The 13,677-nt window shown below is 35.7% G+C and overlaps 1 protein-coding gene across 1 annotated transcript; it reads left to right on the forward strand.

Moving 5' to 3' along the window:
* The first annotated feature begins 1,212 nt into the window (after window positions 1–1,212).
* On the forward strand, window positions 1,213–13,284 carry LOC138307974 (solute carrier family 22 member 21-like). The gene is made up of 9 exons (XM_069248924.1): window positions 1,213–1,235; window positions 1,536–1,859; window positions 4,062–4,483; window positions 4,751–4,978; window positions 5,260–5,394; window positions 5,766–5,848; window positions 10,217–10,334; window positions 10,622–10,694; window positions 12,457–13,284. The coding sequence occupies exons 2-9, from the start codon at window positions 1,542–1,544 to the stop codon at window positions 12,661–12,663; spliced, it is 1,584 nt and encodes a 527-aa protein (XP_069105025.1). The 5' UTR covers window positions 1,213–1,235; window positions 1,536–1,541; the 3' UTR covers window positions 12,664–13,284.
* Window positions 13,285–13,677: the final 393 nt, after the last annotated feature.

Raw genomic sequence — 13,677 nt, forward strand, 5'->3', positions numbered from 1 at the left:
GCAATGGTGACTTAGTACATGTTAAGTTACACATATAACTTTGTAGGGGACTGTTGGTACACTGAAGCAATGTGATGTACAGTACATGTTACTAAAATAACTTTGTAGGGGACTGTTGGTACACTGAAGCAATGGTGACTAGTACAGTACATGTTACTAAACATATAACTTTGTAGGGGACTGTTGGGTACACTGGGACTAGTACAGTACATGTTACTAAACATATATTTGTAGGGGACTGTTGGTACACTGAAGCAATGGTGACTAGTACAGTACATGTTACTAAACATATAACTTTGTAGGGGACACACTGAAGCAATGGTGACTAGTACAGTACATGTTACTAAACATATAACTTTGTAGGGGACTGTTGGGTACACTGAAGCAATGGTGACTAGTACAGTACATGTTACTAAAGATGATTTGTAGGGGACTGTTGGGTACACTGAAGCAATGGTGACTAGTACAGTACATGTTACTAAACATATAACTTTGTAGGGGACTGTTGGGTACACTGAAGCAATGGTGACTAGTACAGTACATGTTACTAAACATATAACTTTGTAGGGGACTGTTGGGTACACTGAAGCAATGGTGACTAGTACAGTACATGTTACTAAACATATAACTTTGTAGGGGACTGTTGGGTACACTGAAGCAATGGTGACTTAGTACAGTACATGTTACTAAACATATAACTTTGTAGGGGACTGTTGGGTACACTGAAGCAATGGTGACTAGTACAGTACATGTTACTAAACATATAACTTTGTAGGGGACTGTTGGGTACACTGAAGCAATGGTGACTAGTACAGTACATGTTACTAAACATATAACTTTGTAGGGGACTGTTGGGTACACTGAAGCAATGGTGACTAGTACAGTACATGTTACTAAACATATAACTTTGTAGGGGACTGTTGGGTACACTGAAGCAATGGTGACTAGTACAGTACATGTTACTAAACATATAACTTTGTAGGGGACTGTTGGGTACACTGAAGTAATGGTGACTTAGTACAGTACATGTTACTCAACATGACTTTGTCGGGACTGACGGATGAGTAGACGTTACGAAACTCATTGTAGGAGATTAGTTATACTGAAGGCACGAGACGGAAATTCCTTCGTCTCTAATTACATTTATAGATTGGATGTTGTTGACCAGTACTTATATAGCTTATATTCTTGTATAGCCTATTGGGTTCATCAGTTTGAGTGGAAAACTGTAATCGGTAAGTATAAGAGTTAACAATGAAGGCAATTTTTTCATACTTTTATTTACTTGTTAGAATCGATGAGAAATATTTTTCTTTCCTTATTGATTTGACATGATATATACCTCTTATATACAAGCTATCCACGTTATCGAAAGATATTTGAATGCTATAGCTATAGATAAAAAAATACTTAAGAAACCTTTTTTTCATTAGTTCTAGCATATTACTGTGCCAAATGCTGTGATTACTGACCCAGATATTTGGCGGTCTCTTAATAAAATTAACTGTGCGTACAAAATATTGCTCTTCCTTTAGGTAACAATGTCGGCAACAAGTGCTTACCTGGAGGGACTCATCGACGAATGTGGCGGTTTTTCAAGATTCCAGGTCTTCCTGTTTACGGTAACCATGATAAGTAAGCTGGGTGCCACATGGAGCATGTTGATGATGTCGTTTGCTGGAGCCGTGCCTGGGTGGGAATGTATGTATGATGTCAGGAACGATACTGCCCTGCCAGTTGTCATCAATAACAGTTACCTGAACGTTTCCTACCAGCACTGTCGTCCACCAGAGAACGTCTCTGTTGACAGTTGTGTCGAGTTTCGGTTTGAGGATGACATGAACACCATTGTGAATGAGGTTGGTAATACTATTATAAAACACAATGTTTACATTTCTATTGTGTGTTCGCTAGGCCGTATTTATATGCTACAGAGTTGACTGCCGTTGCGGGTAGATATTGATTGTGACGTCATCTGTTTGTTTTCAGAGAAAAAAAATGACGTAACAATTGGATACCTATCCGCAATGGAAGTAACTCTGTAATATGCAAAGACGTGATACAACGTTATCATTTTTGCATGAACGTCATTTGAACGTGTGTCAATACAGTCGGCAGTGAATGACAAATGCACACCTTTACGTCCCAAATTGTACAAATTAATTCCTTTCCAAAGATCCAAATTTAATGAATATATGCAATTTGAACATGAACATGTTTGAAATATCTCATAGACACCGGAAAAAATGATGACGTCATTGTAGAAATCGTGTTTGAAAATCTAGATCGGCTGTTACATTATTCAATCCGTTCCAGGACTGTTCTAATCGTGTATATATAACGGCAAAATAATAAGTATTCTATTATGATTAAAATTATACATGTATCTGCCGAATCAAGAATAGATTTTAATATATCATTTATCACAAAAAGTTAGTTTACTACCATTTTGAGAATCACAAAATTTGCTATGCATGTGCTTTAATTTCACGCGGACAAATAAGAGATAACTACTGTCAAAATTATTATATTTACTTCTACAGTGCAGTGAAATGAAGATTTGTAGCAGACCATGGAGACAAGCTATGGACAACAATTTCATTTCACATTTAAAACTGTAAAGTGCGTAATGCATATAGTGTTTTCATCTAAACATTCATAAATAATACAACGCAAACTATGCCAATAAAGCAGTACACATTTGGTTTTCATTGACAGCTATATGCATCAATCTATATGGTGTTTTAGTGGATAATATGTAAAAATGTCTCCCATTTATTGCGCATTTACTGTAATGTTACGAAAAACCTGTCGAAATGTAAATAATTGGTATTTTGTGTTGTGCACATTGTTAGAAATATTTGTTACATTTCTTAAATGAATACGATGTGTTTAAAGACTGTGTTTACGATTTGTGCACTGTTTGACTTCCAAATCTGTCAAATGTGTAATTCTGGTATTTAATTTTAAATTTCAAATATCGGGTACATCCTTAATACAGTAGATGGTGGTTGTGTACCAGTGCAGTTGCAGTTGCTATGGTAACCATTCTAAACTAGCATAAATTATGATAGCGTAGAAATGTTGTCAATATTGTCCAATATTATCATTTAGAAACCATTAAACGCATCCTCGAACAACTTTGTATTTCTCGGAAAGATGTTATAAGGAACCCCTACATATATTCGCAGGAAATGTCAAGTTTGTTCAAGATTGTACTCCATTAGTTCTTTGGTAAAACTATCAACAAAGACAAAAATGACAAAAGTTTTGAAGCTTGATGTCTGCGTAGTTCTGATGGTTACCATGACAACTAAAGCTGCAAAATTATTTATTATTTCTATAACATTTGAGTCAGGGATGCACTAGTACTACAAATGTCTAGATATCAACTTCATGATAAAACCATATGCTAGCATAAATAGGTGTTTCCACCTATTCTAAATCGAACATTGATGTATTTATGTATGGTGGATGTAGTCGATGACAGAGGTGTCCCTTACTCACTTCACACAAATGTATATTTGTTATGGAAATATTTCACACCATACTATAATTTATACAAAAGGCAAAAGCACAATATACTTATTTAAACTCAAAGTGACAGAAATACGAGGAAAACGTGAATTTTGTACTTACAACTGTGACATGGCGCTCGGCTATAAGGACGGGATGAACTAGATTACTGATGGTATAAGTAGTGAGCGAGTGTTTTTATGTTTTGTTGATATCATAATAGTGTTGATAAATAATGCACAATCATACCAACGGAGACATGCGGAAAAGAGGGTAGGAGATGGGTTTGGCAGTTAACCTTGTAAATCAAACCTTTGACAAAATGATGTTTCCCCTTTATCAATAATAAAACCTTATGTTTATCTTCAGGTACTTTTCACAAGCTCTATTGCAATGAATAATCCATTAAACTACCTTAATATATTTGACAGGAGTCACAGTATACATTTTCAGGAATAAGCATTGTATGCATTTAAAATAAATTAAGATCATTACACTGAATTTCATTAAAAATGATAAAATAAAATGTATATTTCATGTTTCAGTGGACGTTGATTTGTGATCAGGACTCCATTGCCTCCACCATTACCACGATACAGATGGCGGGACTTCTGGTCAGCGGCGTCACTTCCGGTCACATGGCCGATTTCATTGGTCGAAAGCCTACCTTCTTCCTCTCACTGTTAATCATGGTGATTTTCAACACTGTTGCTGGATTTTCTGTTTCTTGGGAAATGTTTGCCATATTGCGTTTCTGTCTTGGGTTTGGCATTGGATGCTACTTGACAGTGTTTTATAACTTTCTGATTGAATTTACTCCGGGAAGGTATCGCGCGCTTGTTACAGCATTTCCGGCCTGGGGTATCTGGGCATGCGTATTTGGATTTGTGTCGATGTGGCTCCATGACTGGAAGTATTTACACTACGCCACGGCTATAATGACATTTCCTCTTATTTTATGCTGGTGGTAGGTCATTGTATTACTTATAGATAAGAACGAGTTAAATTTACAGCGTAATGACACCATTCAGAATTATTTAATCTGTCTACAAAAATGTATTGAATAATTATGAATTATTTCAACTTGCATTCCTATTATGTTATCATTGCATTTACACTGTGTCTAAATGTATGGTGGCGTAGTTGAGGTGAACACATTAGATATGGAGTTAGTAGTTATAAGTAATTCTAATCACGTTAAACACTACCATTGCCCAAACTTGGATTTTTGTAGGACGATTCCCGAGAGTTTCCGATATCTGGTCTCCCACAACAGGATAGCGGAAGCTGAGACGATAATACGACGGATGGCGAGTTTGAATGGCCGTCCAACTCCCGATCTAGAGAAACTACGCTTTATGGCAGACGAGGATATGAAAACGGAGGAAAAGAAATACACGATAAAAGATTTGGTTGTTGATAACACATTGCTGAAAACGACATTTCTACTGGGTGTAGGATGGTGAGCATTTAACACGATAAAAGATTTCGTTGTTGATAACATATTGCTGAAAACAACATGTCTACGAATGGGATGTTAGGATGGTGAATTTAACACGGATTTCGTTGTTGATAACATCGCTGTAACAACATGTCTACTGGATATAAGATGGTGACATGTAACAACTAATTTTATGTTTAAATACAGTTAATGCCATTATTGTAACGATGCCTGGCTATATGGGTTTTTTCAAACTTATGTAGTACAATACAGTAATTAAGATGTTCTGTTTACCTCCTTAGGTTGTCCTGTGGGTACGGCTATTACTGCATTTCGTTCGGAGTTCAAAGTTTGTCTGGAAATCTGTACCTGAATATGTTTCTTCTTAGTGCTGTCGAGGTTCCAGCCCAGGTCGTGACGTACTTTCTGTCAAACACGTACGTAATTCATTGCACTAAATGATTTCTCATTATTTTTTTTTCAATTTAAAGGTCATCAAAATCATCCTAGTGAACTTTATCTCTGTTAGTAATTATATATCAACTAGGCTTACATTGATAGATTTACATCTCCAAGCAGAGTCACTATTCACAAGAAAATGATCTTTTCAACGTTTTAAACTAAATATTTCTATTTCTATGTAGGTAACCACAGGGAAAAATGATGGATTGATGAGTTTGGAATTCTCTTCATAATCAATATTGTAAATCTATTTTATTCTGTATCTATCTATAACATTATGCAACCGAAGAGAATCATATAGGTACCAGTATTTCCACTTTGTATACTTTAGTTCTCATTCTCACAGGATTGGTCGCCGGAGAACAGCGATAGCATTGCTAGCATTGGGAGGTTTGGCAGGGTTTATGGTGGCCGCAGCAGAGATAAGCGGTAAAACATATGTCATCAATATTCTCCAAAATACTCGGGCAGATACAGGCGTTCCTCTATATTTATTCTCAAAAATACTCGGCCAGATACAGGCATTCCTCTTTATCTATTCTCAAAAATACTCCGGCAGATACAGGCATTCTCTATACCTATTCTCAAAAATATTCGGGCAAATACAGGCATTCTTCTATATCTATTCTCCAAAATACTCGGGCAGATACAGGCATTCTCTATACCTATTCTCAAAAATACTCGGGCAAATACAGGCATTCTTCTATATCTATTCTTCAAAATACTCCGGCAGATACAGGCATTCTCTATACCTATTCTCAAAAATACTCGGGCAGATACAGGCATTCTTCTATATCTATTCTCAAAAATACTCGGGCAGATACAGGCATTCTCTATACCTATTCTCAAAAATACTCGGGCAAATACAAGCATTCTCTTTACCTATTCTCCAAAATACTCGGGCAGATACAGGCATTCTCTATATCTATTCTCAAAAATACTCTGGCAGATACAGGCATTCTCTATACCTATTCTCAAAAATACTCGGGCAGATACAGGCATTCTCTATACCTATTCTCAAAAATATTCGGGCAGATACAGGCATTCTCTTTACCTATTCTCCAAAATACTCGGCAGATACAGGCATTCTCTATACCTACTCTCAAAAATACTCGGGCAAATACAGGCATTCTTCTATATCTATTCTCAAAAATACTCGGGCAGATACAGGCATTCTCTTTACCTATTCTCAAAAATACTCGGGCAGATACAGGCATTCCTCTATATCTATTCTCAAAAATACTCGGGCAGATACAGGCATTCTCTATATCTATTCTCAAAAATACTCGGGCAGATACAGGCATTCTCTTTACCTATTCTCAAAAATACTCGGGCAGATACAGGCATTCTCTATATCTATTCTCAAAAATACTCGGGCAGATACAGGCATTCTCTTTACCTATTCTCAAAAATACTCGGGCAGATACAGGCATTCCTCTATATCTATTCTCAAAAATACTCGGGCAGATACAGGCATTCTTCTATACCTATCTTTCAGATACGATTTCTTAACCTTTCTCAAAAATACTCGGGCAGATACAGGCATTCAGGCTCTATACCTATTCTCAAAAATACTCGGGCAGATACAGGCATTCTCTATACCTATTCTCAAAAATACTCGGGCAGATACAGGCATTCTCTATACCTATTCTCAAAAATACTCGGGCAGATACAGGCATTCTCTATACCTATTCTCAAAAATACTCGGGCAGATACAGGCATTCTCTTATACCTATTCTCAAAAATACTCGGGCAGATACAGGCATTCCTCTATACCTATTCTCAAAAATACTCGGGCAGATACAGGCATTCTTCTATTATTCTCAAAAATACTCGGGCAGATACAGGCATTCCTCTATATCTATTCTCAAAATACTCGGGCAGATACAGCATTCTTCTATATCTATTCTCAAAAATACTCGGGCAGATACAGGCATTCCCTATACCTATTCTCAAAAATACTCGGGCAGATACAGGCATTCCTCTATATCTATTCTCAAAAATACTCGGGCAGATACAGGCATTCTCTATACCTATTCTCAAAAATACTCGGGCAAATACAGGCATTCTCTATACCTATTCTCAAAAATACTCGGGCAGATACAGGCATTCTCTATACCTATTCTCAAAAATACTCGGGCAGATACAGGCATTCTCTTTACCTTTTCTCAAAAATACTCGGGCAGATACAGGCATTCTCTATACCTATTCTCAAAAATACTCGGGCAGATACAGGCATTCTCTTTACCTATTCTCAAAAATACTCGGGCAGATACAGGCATTCTCTATACCTATTCTCAAAAATACTCGGGCAAATACAGGCATTCTTCTATATCTATTCTCAAAAATACTCGGGCAGATACAGGCATTCTCTTTACCTATTCTCAAAAATACTCGGGCAGATACAGGCATTCTCTTTACCTATTCTCAAAAATACTCGGGCAGATACAGGCATTCTCTTTACCTATTCTCAAAAATACTCGGGCAGATACAGGCATTCTTCTATATACCTATTCTCAAAAATACTCGGGCAGATACAGGCATTCTCTTACCTATTCTCAAAAATACTCGGCAGATACAGGCATTCTCTATACTATTCTCAAAAATACTCGGGCAGATACAGGCATTCTCTTTACCTATTCTCAAAAAATACTCGGGCAGATACAGGCATTCTCAAAATACTCGGCAATACAGGCATTCTCTTTACCTTATTCTCAAAAATACTCGGGCAGATACAGCATTCTCTTTACCTATTCTCAAAAATACTCGGGCAGATACAGGCATTCTCTTTACCTATTCTCAAAAATACTCGGGCAGATACAGGCATTCTCTATACCTATTCTCAAAAATACTCTGGCAGATACAGTCATTCTCTTTACCTATTCTCAAAAATACTCTGGCAGATACAGGCATTATCCATACCTATTCTCAAAAATACTCCGGCAGATACAGGCATTCTCTATACCTATTCTCAAAAATACTCGGCAGGCATCCACTATACAGGCATTCTCTTATACCTATTCTCAAAAATACTCGGGCAGATACAGGCATTCTCTAAACCTATTCTCAAAAATACTACTGGCAGATACAGGCATTCTCTATACCTATTCTCAAAAATACTCGGGCAGATACAGGCATTCTCTTTACCTATTCTCAAAAATACTCGGGCAGATACAGGCATTCTCTATACCTATTCTCAAAAATACTCGGGCAAATACAGGCATTCTCTTTACCTTTTCTCAAAAATACTCGGGCAGATACAGGCATTCTCTATACCTATTCTCAAAAATACTTGGGCAGATACAGGCATTCTCTTTACCTTTTCTCAAAAATACTCGGGCAGATACAGGCATTCTCTATACCTATTCTCAAAAATACTCGGGCAAATACAGGCATTCTTCTATTCTATTCTCAAAAATACTCGGGCAGATACAGGCATTCTCTATACCTATTCTCAAAAATACTCGGGCAAATACAGGCATTCTTCTATATCTATTCTCAAAAATACTCGGGCAGATACAGGCATTCTCTATACCTATTCTCAAAAATACTCGGGCAGATACAGGCATTCTCTTTACCTATTCTCAAAAATACTCGGGCAGATACAGGCATTCCTCTATTTCTATTCTCAAAAATACTCGGACAGATACAAGCATTCTCTTTACCTATTCTCAAAAATACTCGGGCAGATACAGGCATTCTCTATTTCTATTCTCAAAAATACTCGGACAGATACGGCACTCTCTTTACCTTTTCTCAAAAATGCTCGGGCAGATACAGGCATTCTCTTTACCTTTTCTCAAAAATACTCGGGCAGATACCGGCATTCTCTTTACCTATTCTCCAAAATACTCCGGCAGATACAGGCATTCCTCTATATCTTTTCTCAAAAATACTCGGCAGATACAGGCATTCTTCTATATCTATTCTCAAAACTACTCTGGCAGATACAGGCATTCTCTTTACCTATTCTCAAAAATACTCGGGCAGATACAGGCATTCTTCTATATCTATTCTCAAAACTACTCTGGCAGATACAGGCATTCTCTTTACCTATTCTCAAAACTACTCTGGCAGATACAGTCATTCTCTTTACCTATTCTCAAAAATACTCTGGCAGATACAGGCATTCTCCATACCTATTCTCAAAAATACTCCGACAGATACAGGCATTCTCTATACCTATTATAAAAAGTACTCCGACAGATACAGGCATTTTTTATACCTATTATAAAAAGTACTCCGGCAGATACAGACATTGTGTATACCTATTTTCAATGGTATTTCCCCAATTTTCCGTACCTTTGACACTGCAAACATATGATCCATTATTTTTTTTAGTTTTATGAAAGAACTTGATATGCTTTAAGACGTAAATACCAATTTTGCATTGCATAATTTGATATGATTCAAAGTTCACATGTTTTTGACAAGCATGATTTGTTATCAATCTGATGCTCTCATTTGAAAATATTTTAATGAAAAAGAAAGCAAAGCTTGAAATTACATTATACGGTGTCTTATATACCCGGAACCAAGAATTATTATAAGTAAGATTGTAATAGAAATAGGAAATCTACCTCGACAAAATGCCGAACCTATGAACGTATTGGGACGACAAAATGCCGAACCTATGAACGTATAGGGACGACAAAATGCCAAACCTATGAATGTATTGGGATGTCAAAATGCCGAACCTATGAACGTATCGGGACGAATCCTAATTTAAACATCAAACATTGATAATTTACTATTTCGCTGATGTTGTAATAATCCACACGTGATCTTTGTTCACAGACTGGTCAGTAAAGGGTCAGCTGATGAATGGGTTTGCACTGACAGCCAAACTGTGTGTGGCGTCTGGGTGGGCCGCTTTAATGCTTCTCACCACTGAAACATACCCAACGGTAGTACGGTATGTAAAATGGTCCATACTTATGATAACATTAGTGGGTGGCATCATTTGTTCTGATAGAGTTAAACTTCAAAACATACCTTCTATTTGATGCCTGGAATTGAATATAGAATCTATAGAAATATAGAATGATGATAAATATCAAGTTACTACTATTTAGGCTATTTTTTGTAAACTGAAATGTAGGTAACATTTATAACACTATGTATTGTACATTAGCATTTGTACTATTACTCTACATGAAAGTTAAGTTTGAAGGTAAATGTTATTTACGTTTTATTTTTCAGAAACATTGGTTACGGACTACACAATTCTATATCACGTGTTGGCGCAATGGTAGCCCCGAAGGTCATTTACCTGGTAAATACTCATTAAACCCAGTCATCAAATGTAAAATAGATTTTCATTAAGTTGAAGTAAAGGTCGTGGTAATGTTTAAGGAATTTTACTCGCTGGCTTATCATACATCTGGTTTGAAATATGTCTTTACCACAGATAGCGGTAAGCTGCAGTTGCTCGATTGTTTATTTGTGTCGCTAGACACGGTCATCTACCTTACCAACCAATATCTTTATTTATATGTAGCACACGACATGATAATAGGAAAACTCTTATCTCTACTATGACAGTGGATTGACACCAAAGAAATACATGGTAATTCAATAACCTGACGTTCAACGGTTTTCATATTTACATCATTATACCTAGTGTGTCTTATTTCAGTTTGCATGGGTAACGTTTTTTGATTCTAAAGTAAATGTGTGAAGCATACGTAAACTCAAAGTATAGAAATAATGAAAATAAGTTTATATGTGATTTGTATTGTTTCGCTAATTTACCTCTGTCTACTCTAATTTCATTGTTATCTATTTCTCCTAAACGCCGTATACGAGGTATTGCCAATTAACTGTTTTAACAGTTTCCTTAAAATAAATATCACGCTTCCATAAAATACTTAAATATGCTCCACCGCCGACAGGGCAGATACGATACCCATCATTTGATCAATAACTGATGTATAATTGTGTTTATATGTGTCTAATTAATACAAAAATGCATATACAATAATTTATTTTGCTTTTGATACATGCACACTAATTTCCTATATGGCATAGTGTCATTTTTTTCGCGGAATTCACTATTTCTAATATTTTGATCTTGGCTTAAAATAAGAAGATAGAACTTTTGAATTAAAGGAAGTAACTTTTGTAACTGAAAAGAAAATTGCTAACTTGATAGATGAAAAAAAGCATTCGTTGAGCATCATTAAATTTCAGAGACTACATATAATGATTGAAGCTTTTCAAGCTTATTTGACAACCTACGAAATATATTGATAAGTCAATAAATAAATAAATAATACAAAAACAAATAAGTAATAAATAGATAGATAAATAGATAAATAAATAAACATCAACAATAGACAAGACAATTACGGTAATAATTGGACAACAGATGAAAAAAATAAAGGACTAGGTATGGTAAGGGTCTTTTGTGGCCCCCAAAAATCGCTATTTTTTAAGTCTGTTATTTCAAGGTGTGAATCTTGCATTTCAAATATTAACTACATACCTGACATAATTGATAGTGCTATTAGGTAATAAGTAGGTCTAGTTGCCATGGCAACCATCTTTATTATGCAAAAGTTATGCAAAATGGAAAAATTTCATCAAAATTGGCCTTTTGTATGCAGTTTTTTATCTAGTTAACATAGAGCGCATTCAAGAACAAACTTTATATTTCTCAAAATGATGTATTCTTCGTGTCTCCTAATTCCCTTAAAATATAAAGATTGTTCTATGTTGTGCTCTATTGCTTTCAAAAGAAAAAATATCAACAAATATGCCAAAATTGACCAAATTTTAAAATTTGCATAATTTATGTAAAGTTACCATGGTTATATAGCAAAATCATACTTTCTGTCAACAAAAATAGCATCAGGTTTTTATCAGGGGCGTATTCAATATTTCAAACGCAGCAACTTAATTTCTATATATACTTAATTTGAAATTTGGTAGATGTAGGGGCCAAAAAGAGCCATTACGAATTGTAGTACTTTGCAAATCAACATCAAAATCATTTGTAACTTTTATACAATACATTTTTCACATTTGAATTTCAGAACAAATATAGTCCAGGCCTGATGTATTTCCTGTTCGGAGGGTTGATGATCCTATCCGCTGGTTGTACCTCGTTACTGTTAGAAACCAAAGGCAAACACATGGAGGATCTCATCAAAACAGATAAACGACAACATGATACCGAAATTCCGTCGATTGACAAAGTGGCGGCAGTTGATTCTACTCAAGAACACAAAAACAAACTGTGATCTAAAACAAATCCGGTTATATTTTGGTGATAGAACAAGAACAGCTTGGCTCAACCCCGGCACGTTGGTCATATACGTTTTGATGATGTACGTCGGATAATGCACGTGACTTTAACAAGGGCACCACAATGTATATTAACGAGAAGGGATGGTAAGACATATATGTAAATATATATACTTCTGAAAAGATTGATAACATTTATTTTTTGTTGCATTTTATTTAACATATCATGTAACTTTGATGTTAACACTAGTAATTGTTTTTAGTGAACCAATAATTTATTTGTAGGATAATCAGGATTTCTGTATGAGATCATTAAGGATGTAACACAGACAATTGTAACATTTTAACTATTTTTAAGAGACAATTTAGTGTAAGAGTGTATTGGAATTAGCATATATATATATATAGGAGGAAAGCCATTTTTAATACGGAGTTGGAGTAGTTGTTATTACTATGTCAGAAAAAAATGGCAATATTTTTTAGGAATGTAGAACAATTTTGTGATTTTGTTACAGCCTCACAAGATCGTCCATATAATTGTCTCATTAGCCGAACTATTTGAAATTATAATATAATTCAATAATATATAACAAAAACATAAACATTATCAACATTAAGACACGTGTTTCATTGTTCTGTCAAAGGTCGTCGTACATTTGTGTTAACTAGCACAAGATAGCTGATGTAAGTAGGTGAACAAACTGTTATTCAACCTAAAGCTGTATCATTGTACCTAAAGCTGTATCGCTGTACCTAAAGCTGTATCGCTGTACCTAAAGCTGTATCGCTGTACCTAAAGCTGTATCGCTGTACCTAAAGCTGTATCACTGTACCTAAAGCTGTATCGCTGTACCTAAAGCTGTATCGCTGTACCTAAAGCTGTATATCCTACCTAAAGCTGTATCACTAAACCTAAAGCTGTATCATTGTACCTGTATCGCTGTATAACGTGCTGTACCTAAAGCTGTATCATGTAAACCTAAAGCTGTATCGCTGTACCTAAAGCTGTA

The sequence above is a fragment of the Argopecten irradians genome, chromosome 14 (assembly GCF_041381155.1).
Source record: "Argopecten irradians isolate NY chromosome 14, Ai_NY, whole genome shotgun sequence".
Taxonomy (NCBI): domain Eukaryota; kingdom Metazoa; phylum Mollusca; class Bivalvia; order Pectinida; family Pectinidae; genus Argopecten; species Argopecten irradians.

Bases quoted from the DNA above. Each gene is read 5' to 3' on its own strand.
- LOC138307974 (XM_069248924.1), top strand. From the start codon at position 1,542: ATGTCGGCAACAAGTGCTTACCTGGAGGGACTCATCGACGAATGTGGC. The intron at 4,484-4,750 runs GTAGGTCATTGT...GGATTTTTGTAG, and splicing joins CCTCTTATTTTATGCTGGTG to GACGATTCCCGAGAGTTTCC. The intron at 10,335-10,621 runs GTATGTAAAATG...TTTATTTTTCAG, and splicing joins ACATACCCAACGGTAGTACG to AAACATTGGTTACGGACTAC.